A 21,659-nucleotide genomic window follows, 5' to 3' on the forward strand; every position below is an offset into this window, starting at 1 on the left:
TCCCAAATGACATAGCGCATCCAGAGTCCCATTTGGTATAAACCATCAAACCAATCTTTGAATTTTTTATTATTATTCTTATAATTTGTACATTCAGCACTTACAAGAAGAAAATATACAATCAAAAAAAACCAAAAAAACAAATAAGAATCTTCTCTTCAAACTAAAACAATAAAATTCAAAACAATAATATTAAAAGGTCATTATTATTATTATTATTATTATTCTCTTTCTATAAATGTTAAATTCATCAATTGTCTGATTTAGAGAGAAATAACCTATGGGGGACAATATGACCTGCAACTGAGACCTAACAGTCAAACAGACAAAGAGAGACACACTGAGAAGAAAAAAAGGAGCGAGGGATGGAAAAGAGAGAGAGAGAGAGAGAGAGAGAACAAATCTACGTTTTCTGAAGAGGTATGACTCTATGTTGCTGAGCGCTTTGTTCTGTTTACATGTCCTGATCCAAGGAACATAAAATGTGAAGAAAAAGCCATGTGAGATTTTCCTCCTGGATGCGACCACTAGGCTGGGAACCAGAACTGGCGCCGACAATCAAATGACCAACTGCGGTCCTGTTTCCCTACGGTCTGCCCTAGCTGGCCAAAGCTGTGACAACTGACTGTTTATAAAAATTGTATATTTCACTAAGTGGGGAGGGTCCTTCTTTCTCTCTCTCTAACACACATACACACACACACATAGAAACTAAACCAATTTATGCTCTTTTAAAAAAATCTAGAAAGGGGGAGTCTCCAACACTTAGTTCTTCAGACTAAACACTCTAGAACAGCAGGAAGATTCCAGAATGGAACTGCGTGTTTGATGATTGTCCCTGAGCCAGGGATGGTTAACAGCAGAGAAACCGACGGCCACCACTAACACTCTCAGAACGCGTCAGAGCACCAGTCGATGAAAAAACAAAAAACAAAAAAAAACAAAACGTAGGAAGTGCGGGCATGTGTTTCGAGGAAAAACGGGAGAGAGAGTTTAGGAAACAGATTTCAGGATGAAGTTCTTCGTCATCCAACAAGGCTCAGTACGCAAAGATGGCGCGCCTCGCTGCCTCGTGCACACGCACACACACACACACGCACCCACGCACACACACACACACTCACTCAACGGCGTCTATCTCTGGAGGGGTTGCTACGGCTCCTGGAACGTCGGCTGCCCCCGGCGGGCTTGGACTCTCCCCCGCGGCTCCTGTTCCCGTCCCTCCTCTTATCCGCCTCCCTCTCCCGGCCTCTCTCTCGTTCCCTCTCCCTCTCTCTCTCTTTCTCCCTGTCGCGCTCTCTGTCCCTTTCTCCCTCGGCCGTCCTGCCGGCCGCGGCCGCTCCCTCTTTCTCTCGGCCCTTGGCCCTCTCTTTTCTCTCCTCCTCTCGCTTTTTCTCCTCCTCCTCCTGCATCTCCTTCCTCTTTCTCTCCCTCTCCTTCATCCGTTCTGCGCGTTCCAGCGTCCTCTGAGCAGCCTGAGGGGGGGAAGAGAGAGAGAGAGTGAGAAATTTGAATAAAGATAAAGAGTACGTGTGTGTGTGTGTGTGAGATAGAGACCGACCTGCTCTTCAGTGAGAGGGAGCCAGTATATACAGGGAGCAGCTTTCGTCTTCCTGAACAGGTCATCCAGCAGTTTGGCAGGAGGCTCTTCTGTAAAACACAGGAGAGAGAGAGAGAGAGAGAGAGAGAGAGAGAGAGAGAGAGAGAGAGAGAGCGCAAGAATGAAAGAGTGAAGGCGGCGTGAATTTATCAGTTTTACGAGAGAAAGAGAAGATCAGTCATTTAACTGACAGCAGAGCATTTGAACTCAGGCTATGATTCTGGTCAGGCATATAGTTAAACTCAGAATAATTATCATAATTACAACCCCCTTGGCCAGTGGTGGGTATGAGAAAACAGATTCGAGTTAACAGAAATAGCCTTTGTAATACAAAGAATTTCCAACGAACAAACACACTCCATAGACAACACTTAATATACCCAAGGATAAAATTATTCCCACCCCCCCACCCGATGTGTTTTTGGCGTCACATTCACACTAAGCATACAGGCTGTGTAGGGCGTCTTACCTTTCTTCTCGGTTTTTCTCTCTTTACTCTTCCCCCTCTCTCGGCGTCGCCGGTCGCGGTCCCTCGACTGCGATCGTCTGGATGCTCCGTCCTCTCCCGGTCGGCTGAACTCCTTGATCTTGTCCCGGTCCCATTCCCGTTCGGATCTGGTGCGTTCCCGCCTGGCCATCTCTCTCTCCCGCTCGGCCCACTGGTCCCGCACGCCCCCCTGGCCTCGCTCTCGCTCCCGTTCCCGCTCCCGTTCTTTCTGCTCGGGCATCAGCGGAGGCGGCCCGCTGGGACGGGCCTGGGGTCCCGTGGCCCGAGGCTCACGGTTCTCCTCAACTCTCTCACCTTTAAGGAGACCTTTATGGAAGTCCAACTAGAGAGAAAAAGAAAGAAAAAGAGAGAGAGAGAGAGAAAGAGAGGAATAAAACCACTAGAAAAGCATCATCTTTAAAGCCCTCCCATGACTTCTGGCATTACGTGCGAGTATTCCGTTCCTTGACGGGAGTGTTGTCATGGTAACTGTTGTGCAGCATACCTCGTCCTGTTGGCTGAACTCCACACTGAGCACTTTGGGGTTACTGGAGGGCCACTTCACCCCATGCAAGGCAGTGCGTGTGGCCACTGCCTCATCAGTGGTGGAGTACTGAGAGAGAGAGAGACCAGAAAGAGAGAGGAAAAAAAAAAAGAAAAAAAAAGTCAGACCACCAAAACGTTAAACCGACGCAAAACGAGCCCGTTTTAAAAAGCAGAGGAAGTTAGCAGACGACGCCTCACGATAAAGACAGAGAATTCAGAGGCAGAATGGAGAGAATGAAGTATGGGTGAAAAAAAATGAGCATTTGACGAGACACTCACGGTGACAAAACAGTGGGACTTGATCTTGTCGATCCAGAAGCCCTCCTCCAGCACGGTACCGGTCCGATTCAGCAGCTCTTTCAGCTGCCCCAGGGTGAAGGGCCGAACCTGCAGCACGCGCAAAGACGGTCACGGGGTTATTCCAAATTGTACGTCAGGGGGTCGCTCGGGGTCAAGGGTCAGCGGCACGGGTCAGGCTCTCTTTACTTTAGGACCACACTCCCTCAAATCCACATTTACGACAGGACAACGCTACGTCCCGAAAAGCTGCTTTTTGAAAACTGTCTATTGTAAAAGAATTCTTACGCGATACGAATAGAAAACAATACAGTTTTATGCATTTTCATGTTGAGCTGAGAAACAAATGAAGCACCCTTTTCCTGGGATTAAGCATTAAGATTCCCGCAACATTCACGATTTTTAAATGTTACCTTTGCTCATCTCGTGTGTGTCTATATAGTCTTCACATGAAATCTGTGGCTCGCACACCCCTCAGCGAGGGTCACGTCTGGGGCCCGCGTGTTCTCTTACCAGGTTGCGGATGTGGATGATGTTGGAGGCTTTGCTGCGGGGTGGAGATGGCTGCTTGGCGGCCCGGACGGGGTCGTCAATGGTGATGGAGACTCCCGATTTCTGCTGACTGATGGAGCGCCGGAACACAGAGTCACCGGGGGCACCTGAGACCGAGACGCACCGAACGGCACGAAAGAGAGAGAGAGAGAGAGACAGAGAGAGAGAGAGAGAGAGAGAGAGAGAGAGAGAGAGAGAGAGAGAGAGACAGAGAGAGACAGAGAGAGAGAGAGACAGAGAGAGAGAGAGAGACAGAGAGAGAGAGAGACAGAGACAGAGAGAGAGAGAGAGAGAGAGAGAGACAGAGAGAGAGAGAGAGAGAGAGAGAGAGAGAGAGAGAGAGAGACAGAGAGAGAGAGAGAGACAGAGAGAGAGAGAGAGAGAGAGAGAGAGAGACAGAGAGAGAGAGAGAGAGAGAGAGACAGAGAGAGAGACAGAGAGAGAGAGAGAGAGAGAGAGAGAGAGACAGAGAGAGAGAGAGAGAGAGAGAGAGAGAGAGAGAGACACAGAGAGAGAGAGAGAGGGAGGGAGAGAGAGAGAGAGAGAGAGAGAGAGAGAGGGAGAGAGAGAGAGAGAGAGAGACAGAGAGAGAGAGAGAGACAGAGAGAGAGAGAGACAGAGAGACAGAGAGAGAGAGAGAGACAGAGAGAGAGAGAGACAGAGAGAGAGAGAGAGAGAGAGAGAGACAGAGAGAGAGAGAGAGAGAGAGAGAGAGACAGAGAGAGAGAGAGAGAGAGAGAGAGACAGAGAGAGAGAGACACTTCATTCCCCTGTACCTCATCCACTGACATGGAGGGTCATCCTATGTGTGGCCATGCATTGTCAGCCATATAAATGAATCCGTACTATTATCATAACGCTAAACGAAAATGAAACGAAAATCTGAAATGGTTCTCAGAAATGTAAAACAAACAAACAAACAAATAAATAAAAGGGGTCACCTTTCTCTGCATCATGGGAGGACTGTGTGTCCATGGGTTCCTCTGTAGAGCCATGTCTTTTCTCCTTTTTGTGTGGTTTGTCTCTCTCTCCATCTCTCCGCTCCTCCTCCTCCTCCTCGCCCTCCTCTTCCTCCTCTTTCTGTCCGTTCTCCTGCCCGTCTGCGGGGACGACCTGGAGAGAACAGGACCGGGACATGACGTCAGTCAAACTGGGACAAAAAACTGTGATTACTCATCTGGCGTTTTCCTACTGCAAAGAACAAAGTGGTATCAATCATTTTATGCAATCAGGAACAAAATAAATAAATCATAAAATCTCCCGTGAACCCAAAGCTCCAAACATGAGTGGAATAAGGTGTCAGATCAAGTAAAGATTTCTGTTTCGTTTTTTTTTTTTGGTCATTATACCTTAAAGTGTAACGAAAAATCATCGAAAGACCTGAAGTGAGTCGTGCTCTAGCCCCCCCACAGGGAAAAACTTTAATAACCCGATGCCGCGTTTCCTTAGTCTAAAGCGATTTAAGAAAACTTTGCAAAAACCATCAAATTTCAACAGACACAGGATTACGGTGTTCTGGAACGGTACAACTGGTTTTCATAATTTCCCTTAACGTTTTGGCATACGCTCCACTAAACTGGGATCATAACTGTCGGTATCCTAAACAACGAAGCACCGCGGTAACGGTCTGAGGAGGATACGGCCCGATACCGATACCGATACATGCTTCCCTCTCTGCCGAGCGGAAATCCGCAGAAACGATTGGCAATCGGCCGTGAAAACCTGAAGATGACTCACGTTCTCTGTGGTCTGTGATGCACTCTGTGGTTTTTCGTGTTATTTTCACCTGTCAAACAGCTCAAGTTTAGGAGGGTTCCCCTTCCCCTCCCCCTTTTCCTCTGACAGGTTCAGCTTCACACAGTGTGTGTGTGGGCTGTTTGTTCAGGCTACGCATGAAATGCCCTGCTGACAATGTTTAATCGCAATGTTACAAGATCAGCGCACTTTAAAGAGAAAAAAAAAAAAAAAAGATTCTGTCTCAGAGCTATATGCCCACACAAAATCTCTACTGCCTAATTTGAAATGTCTCCGGGTCATTCGCAAGCATCGCTGATGTACGTGATGAGTAATGCCGTATGGAGAGACAGGCAGACAGAGACAGACAGACAACACGGAAGAAAAGAAAGAGAAAGAAAGAAAGAGAGAGAGAGAGAGAGCCTGACCTGTGTGACGGTTCGTCTGATGCTCAGGCTTTTGTCCAGGTCCTGGTCTTCTCCGTCCGCCTGTTCCGCCGCATCCTCGTCTCCAGAGAGACGTCCTTCCTCCGGGTGCAGCTCCACCACGGCGTCCAGTCCCGGCAGGGGCTTGATGTCAGGGATGAGAGACTGGTGGAGAGAGAGAGAGAGAGAGAGAGAGAGAGAGAGAGAATGAGAGGTCGAGACACTCATTTCATTCACTTCGTCGTTTCAGAGAGTTCTGACCGTTGAGATCCGCCGTTCCCCGGGTCACCATCGCTAGACTGAGGTTCTCCCATTTCAAAATAACCCACCGTAACCATGGCAATGCGCTTCAATGCCACAGAGGTGATGCAAGTTTAAGATTCCTACGGTGTTGTTATGGTAATGAGAGCGGTCGGGAGTTCTTCACACTTAGGGGAAGGTAAATAAATCATTAGAGCGCTGTTGTCATGGTGACGGGCGTATTAAGATAGGAAACGTACCTTTAGCGATTCCGTAGTGATGCTGATTGACGGTTTCTTGGCAGTGACCGCGGTGCTGGAACCCCACCTCCTCTTCCGACTAGCCCCGCCTCCAGACTCCGCCTCTGAAGCGACACCCTCTGTCTTAGAGGCTACAATGCCACATATAGAAGTTTATGTTACAAAGTTATAAATATATCAGTTTTATGTTTAAGATATATTTGAAAAGCACGTGTTCACTCTTTTCTACACACTCTGCCACTCTAAGGGCCATTTTACAGAAATTGAAATGAGTGGGATAAAAAGAGAATGCAGATTTGATGTGCTTCTTTGTATAACTTTATCCATATATTATGATTAACTTAAAGGTGCATGGCGCCACCTAATGGCTTTTGTGAACGTTGCAAAGTGATTACATGAGCATGAGGAGTGGCAGTACATTATGCATAATCCTGTTTTACTCCTGTATCAAGTCCAAAAGACTTCAGCACCCTACATCAATCAATTTAACGGATATTCAATTACAAATTTAGGGGAGCCTGATTTCAAAACCATGGCCTTGTTCACATGCCAGAAAACCTCTGGCAGCCTAGTTACACTTGCATAGTTACATTTATTTAATCAACTCTGTGTGTCTGTCAACACATTTATGATGCTGTAAGTCTGAGTGATATACACGCGGTGAAACGTCCTAGTGCTGTTACATACAGTATATGTCAGCACTCACAGAACGCCTCTTATCCAGTCAAATCACTCGACCGGGACTAACTGATTCAATATCAATTTAGCAGGGGATTGCCTCAGGAGATGGTTCCTGGGCTGAATTTGGCTCGCAGGCTGCCAAACTAAACAGGCCTGCTCTACGTGCTGCCATAGAGATAATCAGTGGGAAAACAGTTTCTCGACTCAAACCCACGGCTAACGCGCGCACACACACGCACACACACAAAGGAACAAAACTGCTAACAGACGAAGGACTGCCTGCGATCGAGAACCATCCAAAGAGGAGCGTTTACTCACTCGTCAGGGAGATCTTGCGGGCGGTCATGCCTTTGGGTGTGGAGCTCTGCGATAAAAGACAGGACGACAAAAAAAAGGGCCCGGGGGGGGGGTGTAGGAGAGAGAGAGAGATGAGATGGAGAGATAGACACAAATCGGGCCAACACAGAGAGAGAGGGAGGAAAGGAGACAGGAGAAAGAGAGACAGAGAGACAGAGAGAGAGATACAGCCACCAATGAAAATACATAAAGGACACGATCAGTGTAGACACACAGAGAATCTCCAGAGCTTCCACTCCAACATTTACACTTAAACCTGTCTACACTTGACCCTCACAATAATAACCATAATAACAACAACAATAATGACAATAATAATAATAATAATGATAATAATAATAATAATCTACCATTTCACACTAATCTAGTCACTAAAATACTTCATATTTTACGTCTGAAGATGACTACTGAGAGTACTGGTGCCAATCATGGGAGGTGATGCCTAAGATCAGTGAAAACATTCCCTTTCAGTGAGGCAGTGTAATGTTTGAAGTGGGAAAGGGATCGAAACTAAACTGTGTATTTTAAAGAGCCGTCACACGTGCGCCCGAGGGGCTGGCAACCCTGTTTCGGATCGCCGTTCACTCATTTGGTAATGCTGCAGTAAAATGGGGGGGGGGGGGGTGTGGGGGGAGTTCTGGGAGTGTCTAGAACATCTCTGTTTGTCTGTCTGTCTGTCTGCTCCCAGAGCAGGTGGTGTGTTACAGTACTGAACGCTCAGGCCCTCAGTAACATACCGGAACACGTGGAAGCCTGCTGGACAGTGCATGCTGGACAATTTTAAGGGAAAGAAAGAAAAAGAAAAAAGAAAAAAACTCCAAATCTGCTCTGCAGTCCCACGACAGGGACTGTATGGGGCTAGGAGCTACGTCACAGCTAGAGACAAACAGCTGCCCTGATACTTTGAGTAAACTGAATTAGTGCTAGTTAAACTCCAGTCTTCCATTACAGAAAGTCACAGCAGAACTCTACGGCAGCCTAATCAGTTATAACAGTTATTGGAAAATTGAATATATCTTGGGTGAATTTAAAAAAAAAAAAAGGCATTTCCTGGTACCATTGACACCTGATTCTTCACTGGCTTGGCTATGGCCCAACCGCACGGCGGTGCGCCCTGTATCTAGGCAACAAGGGTCCAATCAGAGGAGGCTGAGGAGTGAGGGCGGGACACAATCACAATCTGAGCTTGGTGAATGGCCGGCTGAGAGGAACTGCTCTTTTTTTTTGTCTTTGTTGGATTTTCTGTCCGTTTGTCTCCCTCTTTTCTCCTGAGAGAGGATTTTTCTCTGACGCTTCCATTGGGGATTTCTGATTCCACCAACAAAAGTCTCAAAAGTTAAAAACCAACGGATGAACTGGACAGGTAGATCATATCACGACACTTCAAGATCAGGAGAACTCGGGGAGAACAAACTTCACGTGCGACGCTTCGTACAGTCTCTCCACGAGTGTTTTGGAGGGATGGAGTGTCCCTATTGAACGGCGCTATAATGAACCATTTTTCAGGTCATTAAATCCCTTGGATGACATGAAAGACAAGTCCATAATCCACACAGCAGTCTGACGACAGCTTTTCATCTGTCATCTGAGGGCACAGTAGCTGGTTTAAAACGTCCAATCCTCTTTCAGGACAAAATGTGTATTCCACTGTTAAGTCCTCGGGACTCTTTCACTGGGCTGCGTCTTTACGGTGTGAACACAGCTGTGTCGTTAATCTGGGCTGCGTCCTTACAGTGTCAATACAGATGTGTCGTTAATCTGGGCTGCGTCCTTACAGTGTGAATACAGTTGTGTCGTTAATCTGGGCATCACTGGGCTGCGTCTTTACAGTGTGAATACAGTTGTGTCGTTAATCTGGGCATCACTGGGCTGCGTCTTTACAGTGTGAACACAGTTGTGTTGTTAATCTGGGCATCACTGGGCTGCGTCTTCACAGTGTGAACACAGTTGTGTTGTTAATCTGGGCTGCGTCCTTACAGTGTGAATACAGTTGTGTCGTTAATCTGGGCTTCACTGGGCTGCGTCTTTACAGTGTGACTACAGTTGTGTTGTTAATCTGGGCATCACTGGACTGCGTCCTTACAGTGTGAATACAGTTGTGTTGTTAATCTGGGCTTCCTGTGTAGTTAGGGAGTTCACACTCTGGACTCATCACTAGGACTATTCTTGAGGACTGACCAATGAGTAGAGGTAGTCATGCCATTCCCCTTTTCAACATCAGTGGCAACATCCATCTGGAAACAAACAAGTGTCTTTTGTTGACGGCTGACTGGCCAAAGTTGAAACGAACAAACCAGAAAGCACGTCAACCAGAGTCCAGTTCGAGCAGGGTGGGGAAAAGGAACCTTCTTTTCTGTGGAAATAGCGACAGGTCCACTGGCAATTCGTTTGTTTGTGGGTCTTAGATAAGCACCGGATTCTGTGAAAAGCAGACATCTTAAAGTTCTTTTCACTTGCAGGTGGTCAGGAAAGGAAATGAAGACACTGAGATAACAACCAGATGGCTGAGCTGACATCCTGCGAGATGACGTGATCGCTGTAAAAGCCCAGTGCATTCAAGTCCATTAGACAGCGTCTGTCCATCATCACCGAGGGCCTTGAAACTGCACCAGCAAAGCCCCCCAGGAGGTCTTAGTCAACTCTCCCGCTCTGTGACGAGCAGGCACACTGGCAAAGTCCAGAACCGTGGTGAGAGCATCTGATTGACGGAAGCTCTCAGCCAACCGGTTATCGTGACGGGAGCGAGGGGGGCGGGTTCTTCAGAAAACAGAGGCCCGCCTCCCCCCCACCCCCTCCTCGAGCCACCCCGTACTTTCCAGCAGTCCAATCAGGGGTGGCGTTTCCCTTAGTACGGGCGACATGGCCGAACTCCTGCCGGCAGCAGCTTGGCCTGGATGAGGCTAAGAGTGAGGAGACGACTCTGGGGCCTAGCTCAGGTACCGCTGAGGCGCTTGGGCATAGAGGGACAGGAGATGGAGGAAGAGGAGGAGAAGTAGTGGTGGTGGTGGTGGTGGTGGAGGTAGTAGTAGTACGCAGGTGCCAATATGGACAATGGAGGAGGGGAGGGCACCTTCACAACAAAGCAATCAATGGGATTTTTTTTTTTAAACATTCAGGCATACCATGAGATACCAAGAGAGCTGCGGACAGAGGGGTGGGGGAAGAAAGGGAGGGGGGGAGAGGGGGAGAGAGAGAGAGAGAGGGAAAAGAGAGAGAGAGAGAGAGAGTCTGGGGAGGGGGGGGGGGAGACTGGATACATCTCTCTTTTGACTGTCAGGGTCCTTTTACATACAAACACTCACTCGCTCGCTCATTTACTCACTCACTCACTCACTCTCTCTCCCTCCCTTTCTCTCACACCCTAAACTGAAAAATGACTCTCCAAAGAGGCTGTTTATTTGACTAAATAAAAGCGAATAGATGGTTGTAAACTGAATCTGAGTGAGTGAATCTGACGACAGAATTCAGTGCTCTCTCTCTCTCTTCTGGCAAAGGCCTTTGAGTGACCTAACTACTTAAAAGAGAGTATCATTTAAATAAAATGCCCGTTTTAGCCAGATTAATTCATACTAAGTATAATTCATAAAAAAATGTAGCAAATAAATGATCCAACTTGAATAACGTTTTTGACAAATATTGCCGAATGGTTTCACTCTGCTTTAAATGGCACTCTAAAATCAAAAAGCCCTCCATCATGACACACACACACACACACACACACACACACACACACACACACACACCATCCCCACAGCCAAACAAGGACCGCTCCTCCAGAGTTCATGTCTAATTTCACACACCATTACCCACCATCCTTCCCTTCAGAAACTATTATATTTTTGAAACTCCTCCGGGGAAGAGTTACATCAATCTATCCCGAGCGAAACTGCACTCTGATCAAAGTCTCTTCTCTCATTTACATCTGTATTCGGTGTTTTTTCACACAATCCTTACCTTACAACTACCCCCCTCCCCTCCCCTCCCTCCCTGTACTCTAGCCTCTTTCTCTAGCACCCCTGGGTCCGGCGTGCCCCCGCACGCGGGGGGGGGCTTACCTCGTCGGGTGGGGCCTCGCTGTTCTCCAGCGCCTCCTGGGAGGTGGGACGACTTGTTGCGCTCTCAGATCCGGAGCGCTCCTCCAGCTCCATGGCAGCGGAGCCCACGGACTCGGGGAGAGCAGCCTGCTTCACCTCCCTGAGAACAACAGGGAGAGAGAGGGAGTTACAGAGAGAGAGAGAGAGAGAGAGATGGTTAGAGTAACGACAGCGGAGATATGACGTGGTCTCAGTTGGGGGAGACGGGGTGGGAGGTGCAGGATTGACTATGACATCAGTACACCCCACACACAAACAGAGGAGGTAAAGTGAGATAAACGTGTGGGAAGAGGAAGGCAGAGAGCGATTTGCGCGACCCGCGCAAACGAATCTCGATACGGGCCTCGCGGCAAGAGCCTCTGTGAGAGGCATAAGATGTGAGAAGCATGTCGACACCGTACGCAAGGAGAGGAAAGAACGAAACGAAAGGGGGGAAAAAAAAGAGAGAGAGAGAGAGAATTGAATGAAAGAGGGAAAGGAGAGAAGAGAGACTCTGGCTTGTGATCTGGGTCAGCCCCACTATAAATAGCCTCACCAGTTAAACGACACTTCGAGTCAGGGTCAAAAACACTTCCCTACCAGTTTCGTCCACGCAAAAAAAAAATTACAGCGGTCACAACACCACGGGCGCGCGTCTCGCGGGTGTAGGAGGAGATAACAATTCGGTCGATTCGAAGAGAAAGCATAGCACCACCATTTTAAGCCCCTGCTAACACATCGATGCTAAAACTGGCAACCTGAGCCAACTACACCTACAAATAACCAGCAGTAAACCCCAAATGACCGCGTACGTTTTAAAAAAGCGTCACCATCTGCCTGTTCACACCCACAGAAGCAAATAAGTAGAGAGGATATAAACAAAGACAGAGTATAGACAATAGGCAGGAGGAGAACTAGACCCCTGCCTCCCTCCCCCTTTCTATACCTTAGGGTCACCATGGGTAGCAGTGATTGGAGGAAATCGCTTTAATTGTGGGGAAGGTACGCCGCCTGGGCATTAAACCCGGAATCTGAGAGCTTTGTTGGAGAGCAGGTGTTGATACAGCTGTAAGGGACCTATGAGAGATGACAGTGCCAAGCGGATCTGGTTCAGTGATGGTAAACAGCCTTATGTAGTGGGGAAGGGAGGGGAGGGTAGGAGAGTTTGGGGTGGGGTGTTGCAAGTTAAGGAAAATGCTCACCTTATGTTGAAAGAAAAGCTGTTAATAGTCGATATTAGATTTTCTCGTTAGACAAAAAAAAGGCCCACCCGAATTCCAAAAGGAAAAAAAAAAAAAAAACAAAAAAAAACAACCGACAACCTAAAACGTGTTTTAATCGCCTGGAAGAGAAGCCTGTCTATTTTAGGAGCAGTTATGTAAGAACTTGACTGAGTTTTTGCTGAAATTGTGAGGTTTTTGAGTGGCTCAGGAAAATCCATTAGCATATGAGAGAAAAATTCTCTTAAGACAATCGTTTCCCTGGGGTATCTGGCATGCTTGAGTCAACACACATATCTGAGATTTTCCACAACTGATGTCACAGTTTTCCAAAACGGATCATTTCCTCCCCTAGGGACTCTATGGGTCTTGAGTGCCCCATTCCCAACCTTAACACCACCCCCCTGAAGAAAAGCATATCTTTCACTATAGGTCTGGGTGGAGCTCCTTTACACAAAGACAAAGAAATTTCACTATTACCTTACAGTCAACACAATGCAATGATCACAATGGGTGAAATGTTGTCTCGTTAGCATTAAAATTATGCTAACTGGAAGCGCACTCTAAGCTTTTGACACGTTAATTATAACATTTGAGTCTTTGTGTGATCCGTTGTTCAATATTTTACAAGGCAGATCAACTCTCTGGACACCGGGGGCAAAAAAGGTCTGGTGAGGTGACGTTTACCCTCTCTAGACATTTCCTGAAGATAGTAACATTTCGTAGAAGAAAGTCATTTCTTCACACAAGAAAAGTTATGAGTTCACGGATCTGCTCTCGCGCGCATGCCGCTTTGACGTTGTTTAATTCATGAAGCAAGGAGCAGCACACCCTTTCACGCCAAGCCAGCACCAACACAGCTATCTTTCTATTAAATATTCATCCCTACACGCGTCTTTCCTGAGGAAACAGAGAGAGAGACAGAGAGAGAGAGAGAGAGAGAGAGAGAAATGGAGAGAGGGAGAGAGAGATTCTAATTCTGAAACCACCGTCAATACATCTATATCCCTTCCCCCAACACCACGCTTTTTCCGATCCCTTAGAATTTCGCAAGCGACCTAGCAATTCTTTTAGACAACATTAACGAAACGTCTGACTATTAATATGCACTCAGAAAGCGACGACAAAGTTTTAACGCAGCGCCAAAATGTAACGATCAATCGAGCATCTATACACACAACGTCTTGGCAACCAAGAGCTGAACGATATTTCGGGAAACTCTCTGCACCTCTCCCCTTACCCGCTTTTGTTGCCATCGGACAGCATTGTATCGGGTTTTAAAAGCCCGAGCGCGGTTCTGTCGGTACTGGTTCTGCCGCTCACTGATGTTAAGGCAGATACGAAGGACGTGAGATCGCTAAGAGGCTGATAATTTGTGCAATGCGTCGGTATCAGAGAAGCGGCGCTGCTGCTGCAGCCATGTTGAAGGAGGGGGTGGATCTGTCCTCTCTTCACCAAGGCCACGCCGGGTGTAGGGCTGCCGCATTCATCGCCTGACAAAAAATAACGCCTCGTGCGTCCCCGTATAAGTTCCGATGCGATGCCAGTGGTTTAAATAATGATTACATCACGTCTTTGGACGTAACGCTTCTTTTGCAAAATGTGGAAAATGTTGACACGTGTCATATTAAACTGCACAATTTAAGAGATTTTACGATGGGTCGATTTTTACACATCCAATCATCATGTTATTGAGAGCCAACCGAGCCACGGAAAGTTTGTTTTATTGTGCTTTTTATGATCGCCGATAAGTATTAGGTTTTCTGTCTGTTTATGGTTTATAACATTTCCAAGTAAATCACCCGAGATATACTCGAATGAATTTATGTCGGAAACAGTGACTGATAGCTAGGCTGATTTGCCAAGAGTGCAAGAATATTTAACCAATTGCAGACAGAGAGAAGCATTATAATTAATCGACTAAGAAAACCTGCTGTAAACACGGCTGAGAGGCATACTACAGAATACATCTCTGAGAGCGACTAAGACTAGCTGGGTTCGTTCATGTCGGTGTCAGGGAAGCAAAGGACTCTGGGAAGGGCTTGGTTTTGAAGAGAAGCATTACGGAATGTTACAGAACAGAGCAGCTATCATAACGCTCGTGAGGCACCGAAAAAAAAAGGTTAAATCTGTGATCATTTTAGTTTCCAATACCACAATGAAATTTGGTTTCGGTTCTTACCATGTACCAGCAAATATGTCATGTTAAAGAAACATCAGACGGAGTACCATTTGCAGGCAGTGAAACAAACCTATATGATTATACGCATTTTCCCATTGCCATAAACTTGTGGTGAACTTAATAATGTTAACTCCTTCCAGAGGATGCTGATGGTTTCTTCTTTGCAAGGTCCTGAAAATGCCTGAAAAAATACTACAGCTTCTGGGAGTCCAGAAACTGGTCAGAGTAAAACACAGCGCACGACGCAAGATCAGCTCTTCTGCCTCCCTGTCCGTCAAGAGAAATAACATGGCTTTTTTTTTTCATGATTGTGTCTCTGCTAATACTCCTGAAGATTGTCTCAATATGGACTCAATTAAAGCACACACATGGATAATGGTCACCCAGACATGCTCAAACAGATATCCACCACGTCTTTAAAGCAGAGATTTTAAAGACAAAGAGATGAGAATGAAAGCAGAGGGCATGCTTGTGTGCATATGCATACGTGTGTGTGTGTGTGTGAGACAGAGACAAAAGAGGGTGCTCCTGATATGGGCACTGAGCACACACCTCTCCATATTCGGTGTGAAAAGCACACCGTTACACTAAAGACCACACATTTACTGACAACATCCCAGAGGTGAGAACAACGTGTGAACTCATTCGTATGGAGATGTGTGCTGACGCTGATATGCATGTAACGGCAAGGTATTGACGCTGACCTGCGAGGCTGTTCCCTCTCATCTCCTTTATCAGTTAGTCTTCTTTTTAGCTCCTCTTCTCCCTGCTTTGAATGAACATGAGACAAAAATTAGTTTCTATAAACTTTCTCCGCTCTAAGGTTAGCCTGAACACCATCACCGATAACAACCCCCCCCCCCCCCCCTCCCCTTGCAAACTGTTTGTTAATATGTCGCCTCATGTTTCTGTTCAGAGCACACTGTGTAAGTGTGAGAAGCTGAGTTTAACTCACTTACACCCAGAGAGACACACAATCTGTCTGGTGCATCAGTATTAGCATGGCTGGCTCATCATTACAGCATAAAAGTGGCGGTTCCCAAACGCATCGTAAATGTGTTAGAAAAATGACTGACGCGTCCATCAGCCAATCACACACACACACACACACACCTTCTTTTGACTGGAAGGCCTGGATTTTTTCTGTGCAGGGGAAGACCCCGAGGAGCGCGAAGATGAGGAGGATTCCGAATCAGAGGACGAAGACTCACTGGAGGGGGATGAGCGTTGCTTGCGCTCTCTACCTCTCTGTTGGGCTCTCTCTGTGTCTCCCTCTTCTGGTGGAGGTGATGGTGGCAGCATAGAAGGGGCTCCTTCCGCCTCTCCGTCTCCCTTAGCTGCCTCAGCAGATGCCTGTTTTCGATCGGACTTCAGCTCTTTGTCCTCTTCTTTTCCCGCTGGTTTGGGAACCTCCACGGACGCCTCCGTTTCCATGGGGACCTCGTCGGAGCGCTGGGGTCCGGAGACGAGCGCGGATTTGGAGGGCGGGGCGGCCGCGGGCCCCTCCTCGGGTTTGGAGGTCGATAAGAGAGAGCTGGGTGGGGGAACTTCGGAAAAGATCCTCGGTCGCTTAGCAACAGCAGGGGGAGAGGTAGCAGTTGACGAGAGGTCGAAAGGGGCGGGGCTCTGGCCCAAGGACTCACCTGGTCCAGACGGAGCAGAGCCGAGCGGTGAGGTGACGTCGCGGCCGCGTTTCCACGGTGAAAAGGGAGTCGCCCTCTCGGACTCCCTTTCTTTCTCTTTCTCCTTGAGTGTTTTTTCCATTCCTTCTGCTTCTGTGCTTGACTGAGGCTTCTTCTCCTCCTGCTTCATCTCAGAATCTTTGACTACCGCGCCAACCACTTCCACTGTAGGCTCCTGGACATCATCCTTCAAGCTCTTAGCAGGCAGGGCTGTAACTCCTGATTGGGGCATGATCCTTTGTTGGTTGGGGGATAACACACCCCCAGCGCTGGCATGGGCAATCGCTCCTTTGGAAAACATCAAGACTCCCGGTCCGAACGGAGCCCCCTCTCCGCTCTCCTTTCTGCCGCTTTCCGCTGAGGGCTCTCCTTCTGCACTCTTGCGCTCCCCGTCGAAAGCCCCCTCCGACTCCATCTTACGGGCCAGGAGGGAGAGAGGTCCCGGCCTGCGCTGGGAAGGTGGGTCAGGGCTGCTGGATCGGGAACTGGAGCTGGAATCCTGCCTCTGAAGGGCCGGAGGTGAGGCGCCCCTGGCGGGCTCTCCCATCCTGGCACCGTCGTCCGAATCTGGGGGGCTCTGCTTGGGGGTGTCCGGAAGGGGAAAAGAGAGCTCTGGAGGTGGCGAGGGGGGCGGGGTGGGTTGGCGCAGCTGCATGGGTGGTTGGGGTAAGGGCTGAGGCGGGATGTGTTGCGGCGGCAGAAGCTTGCGGCGCGAACGCTCGCGGCCCGCCGGCGCCGCGGGGGCCGGCTGGTGCTGCGGCGGGAAAGCGCGTCCTCCGCTCTTCTTCTTCTGGGAGGAAGGACCCCATTCGTCTTCATCGCTGTCGTCATCGTCGTCATCATCATCGTCGTCGTCATCGTCGCTCTCCTCGTGGGCGTGGCCCGCTGCCCTGGCCGAACGACTGAGTTGCATCGCGGAGTGCGCGGACCCCGGCTCCGCGGGCGCGGCCCCTTCCTTTTCTTGAGGGCGGGGCACGTGAAGCGGCAAAGCCTGGTGCTCGGGTTGACCAACGACGCGCACGGACAGAGACGCCACCGCCCGGGGAGGGGAGGGAGTCGCTGGCTCCTCGTGGCTTGACAAGAAGGAGGGACGCCATATTCTTCCCGCGGGACCGCCGGGGGCGTCCTGGGGGCGAGGCCCGGGACCCAGGTCTGTTCTTCCAGCGCCGGTCATTCCCTGATCTTCCATTAGAGTCGCAGCCCTCTCCTCTGCCCGGGGGAAAGAGGCATGAGAAGGCATGTGACGATGCTGAAAGAGAGCAGGAGAGGCAAAAGAAGTTCAGAGGGATTTCGAATTGGACGTTTTTTTTTTTTTATTATTACCACATTATTAAATGCCTTAAACAAACAAGTTGATATGTACTCAAGCAGCACAGATCATTAGATCGTTATGTTTCGCAGCAGTGCGACTTTTGCACAGTAAACAGAATAAGCTTTGTGTGCGCGCACATGGATGTGTATGCGCACACGCATCTGTGTGTGTGTGTGTTCTGACCTTGTCAGCAAGATGGGAAGTGTCGTCATTGGCCCCTGTATGGTCGTCCTCGTCTGGGCCCGCTGGGCTGTCCGTCTCTGCGAGGGAACACAGTGAGGGGGTCAGAGGTCACGGTCAAGCACAGCGTGTTCAGTTTGAATGCAAACAAAGGAATTGTATCCCAGCGTACCCACACCATCACTTCCTCACAACGACAGGGACTAGCCCACGGGCTTAAGAGCTTATGAGATGTAGATTTTGGCACTGACGTCCTCCCAGAGAAAATAAAAGGATAACTTGGTTTTTGATAGACGTGTAATGTCTATCAAAAACCACATTTTTCAACTTTTTCCCCCCCCAAAGGAATATAAAAAAAATGTAAATATAAAAAATATAAAATATAAATATAAAAAAGATCTCAACTGAAATATTTAACAACATAAAAGAGTGACGTTAAGGACACAACATTCTTAAATGTGCGTGTGATTTATTTTGTGTCTTTTGTTGTTGCTGTTGTTTTTGTTTTTCCTCAGAGCACACTGTGTAAGTGTGAGAAGCTGAGTTTAACTCACACACACCCAGAGAGACACACGGTCTGACTGGTGCATCAGTATTAGCATGGCTGGCTCATCATGGGAAACACAACCTCTCTATCCATACAACGTACAGTTCAACGTACATTCACTATGATATTAGTCCGGTTGTTCCGTCACATGAGAGAATAACAACAACTAAGAAGAAGAACAATGACTGCACCCTCACAGTAGTGACCCTTATAATTACAAACTGGGAGGCACTGCAGTAAAAACAGTCCAATAAGTCATTCATTTAAAGTAGAGTTGGTTGGAAAGTGATATTAGCAGAGCTATATGGTACGTGTGTGTGTGTGTGTGTGTGTGTGTCTGTGTGTGTTTGTGAAAGGAGCCCCTGGTATGGGCAATGAGCATACACCTCTCTCTCTTCAATGTGAAAGGCGCTATATCATGGAAGACGACACATTCACTGACACCATCCCACAAGTGAGAGCAAGACTGAGAACATTCATATGGAGATGTTTCCTTAAATTGATATGCATGTCACACTTGTGTGTGTGTGTGTGTGTGTGTTAATGTGTGACAGGGAGAAGACTTACCAGCCTCATCTGCCTCCCGCGCCTCCCTTTCCAGTCTCTGCCTGAGGAGCTCCTGTTGCTTAGCCAAGTACTGCTTTATAAAGCTGTTCTGGCTCATCTCCTCCCCAATCTGATGGACATGCAGTAAAACACAGATTTTGTTTTTCTTTTCATTTAACACGGCACGGCGGCCCTCCTCTATCACTCCGATCATCACACAATTTGATCTCTATCCCATAAAGAGCGCTCATAAAATTCTTAGTTTGCCTTCATCAGATGCTGCTAGATAATGTGTGCTATTCTAACCTCCCTCTTTCCATAAACGTTTAGTTTTCATTCACTAGAGAACAAAAACGAATGTAGCATTAAGCATTGTCAATAAACACTGTGCTTATGTGGCTGTATCCTATTAACGTCGCTCCAACATAAGCTTGGGAACTGACCTGAGAGTTGGGTTGGAGACCGATGTGAGGGGTGGAGGTTCTTTGTAGGTTTTCCAACATGAGAGCCTGAAAAACAAAAGGCGAAAAAGTTAAAGTCAATGGAGGAAAACACTGGAATAATTATTATTCAGCACTTAGGTTAGGAAGACATTGTGTTTTTGGCATTTCGTCATGGTCTTTTTTTGCCCGACGCACACTGAGTAAGCGTGACGAGATAAGTTTAACTCGATCACATCCAAGAAGATGTAAAGTCGGCCTGGTGCATCAGTATTAGCCTACATGGCGATTCCCTTAACCCACGACCAATTTTTCAAATGCTCTTTACAAATTTAAGCGCTTTCCACAAATAAATATAAAGACGATCTATACAGCATACAAGTACGTGCGAAAACACATCTTACCCATTACGTTTCCAAACGTAAAAATGGCCAGGAAATTGTGATCACCACCGGGAACCGGTGCGAGTAACCCATGACACGTTTTAACGCTGACCAAGTCAAAGCGAGCAAGTGTCATAGAACACTGTGTCCAACAACTCTTCTAGTCGACACGCGGCGATGCCGATGTTTATAGTGGAGTGGGAGTGGCGAATGAAACATTTTCACAACATTAGCTTAGTGGAGGACTATTCGCAAGTTGAGTGCTAAGTATCGACGGCCAATCTGTGTCCGAAAACGTCGACAACCCCCCCACCATGTGAATATTTATCACAGCGCCTGGCAGTCACAAAGCGGGCTGTCAGGTGATTAATGCTAACGATGCAGTATCGTTTAGTCACAAAAATAAATACATACGCTTCGCTCGAGAATGCAAAAATACTTCGACTCGCCATTACGCTCCCAACAACTGTCCGTCAGATTTTCAAGCACACAATTACGGTTTTAAATCAATGTCATTTACTTTCTGCACTGGGGAGGTAAAGCTAAAGACGAGCAACAGTTGCTTTGGTGCGCCTCGTTTGTTCGCTTAAAATAAACGATATTTACAATTTAATATATAGCTTCGTAATCTATCTAAATTAGTTCAATCAGCTGAACTGGCAGCTGAAATGTGCTGGCCAAAAGCCAGCCAACTAAACAGAATGGTGGAGGTGACCGCAAACGCTATAATTTCTAACATATACCATTAGATTACTGTGCAGTTTGTTAATGTATTAATGTGCCGTCTAGATAACTACAGAAACTCGATTCTATCGGAATCTAACTCTAATTGACTGGCATTTGATCGTCCAAAAGCCTCACCATGCGCCCATCACAACATGACGGCAGGCGCGCCCCCCGCGCGCGGTACAAACAGACGGAGCGCGAGCTCGATTGTCAACTCCAAAAAAAGCAGAGAGAATTGCACTGTACGACCGACTCCAGAAAACACTGTGTACGACTCATCCTACGATTTGACGACACAGCGAATTGATCAAACAGAATTTTGGCAACTACTTAATAATTCAGAAGTGGTGCTGCCGAACCAAATATTGTGCACATGCACAGGGTCAGCATTCCCGCTTCCGAATCACACACACTTGGCCCTTCACCAGGTCTAAGCCACCGACTGAACTTGACAGAAGCTCGTAATTTGCACTTACCCTTGATCAAAACTTACCCCTTTTAATCGTTTGATAAGTGCATTTTTCGCTCCGCTTTTAGCAAGTCCTCGCTGCTCCAGAGCTAATTTTAAATCCGCCACACGGAGCGAATGAAGTGGTTTCCCATCTAGCGTAACATCTTCGAGTTCCGCCATTTTGCTCTCCCTTCGCTCAGTTGCTCGAACTTCGGGCAGTCGCAGCGACGCCCGTTCGTCACAGTTCGGCGATTTCCGGAACAGACGAGGAAGCACAACAAACAATCCTAACTGTCAAGTAGACCGTGGTATTTACGTGTTACTAAACCAACAAAAATCTCTTTCCAACCTGTTGCACAATTCGAAAGGATTACAGCGAGCGGAATGTACACACCCTTGTATTGTCGAAGCAGCAAACTTAATCCAGCTATCGTGGAAATGTCATAAATGCAGTAATTGGGAAATAGCTCATAACAAATTACAAAACGTCGATACTTTAGGTAATGTTAGAAGTCTAAGCATTGTCTTGTCTTGTGCCGTTTTAATCACTGTTTTGAACACGATTAAAGAACACTAAAATAGTAAGACCACAAATAAAACACCACACTGTAAATCGGGTTATCAAAAATGTATTTTGACGACGTATTGGTTTGAGACATGAACCAGATCAGCCCCGGTTTAGCAATTAGGCTAAACGTGTCTGCGAAGTACCTCCTCGAAACAAAGGATTCAATAAAA

General features: G+C 47.5%; 1 protein-coding gene and 2 non-coding genes across 3 annotated transcripts; all 3 read right to left on the reverse strand.

The window, feature by feature from the left end:
• Nucleotides 1-230: 230 nt before the first annotated feature.
• On the reverse strand, nucleotides 231-21,134 carry acin1b (apoptotic chromatin condensation inducer 1b). Its single transcript, XM_030779587.1, has 17 exons — nucleotides 20,964-21,134; nucleotides 19,365-19,430; nucleotides 18,943-19,051; nucleotides 17,832-17,908; nucleotides 15,768-17,585; nucleotides 15,359-15,423; nucleotides 11,235-11,373; nucleotides 7,141-7,186; nucleotides 6,142-6,272; nucleotides 5,645-5,806; nucleotides 4,424-4,595; nucleotides 3,444-3,589; nucleotides 2,913-3,020; nucleotides 2,593-2,700; nucleotides 2,070-2,430; nucleotides 1,562-1,650; nucleotides 231-1,475 (listed from the first exon to the last, which is right to left on the reverse strand). The coding sequence occupies exons 1-17, from the start codon at nucleotides 21,099-21,101 to the stop codon at nucleotides 1,125-1,127; spliced, it is 4,086 nt and encodes a 1,361-aa protein (XP_030635447.1). The 5' UTR covers nucleotides 21,102-21,134; the 3' UTR covers nucleotides 231-1,124.
• On the reverse strand, nucleotides 15,562-15,676 carry LOC115817694 (small nucleolar RNA U6-53/MBII-28). The gene has a single exon (XR_004025485.1). It is a non-coding gene; the product is annotated as a small nucleolar RNA U6-53/MBII-28 (small nucleolar RNA).
• Nucleotides 18,335-18,449, reverse strand: LOC115817695 (small nucleolar RNA U6-53/MBII-28). The gene has a single exon (XR_004025486.1). It is a non-coding gene; the product is annotated as a small nucleolar RNA U6-53/MBII-28 (small nucleolar RNA).
• Nucleotides 21,135-21,659: the final 525 nt, after the last annotated feature.

The sequence above is a fragment of the Chanos chanos genome, chromosome 7 (genome assembly GCF_902362185.1).
Source record: "Chanos chanos chromosome 7, fChaCha1.1, whole genome shotgun sequence".
NCBI lineage: Eukaryota > Metazoa > Chordata > Actinopteri > Gonorynchiformes > Chanidae > Chanos > Chanos chanos.

Bases quoted from the DNA above. Each gene is read 5' to 3' on its own strand.
- acin1b (XM_030779587.1), bottom strand. From the start codon at position 21,101: ATGGCGGAACTCGAAGATGTTACGCTAGATGGGAAACCACTTCATTCG. The intron at 17,586-17,831 runs GTCAGAACACAC...GCTCTCTTTCAG, and splicing joins CTTCCCATCTTGCTGACAAG to CATCGTCACATGCCTTCTCA. The intron at 4,596-5,644 runs GTCAGGCTCTCT...TGTTCTCTCCAG, and splicing joins TCAGACGAACCGTCACACAG to GTCGTCCCCGCAGACGGGCA.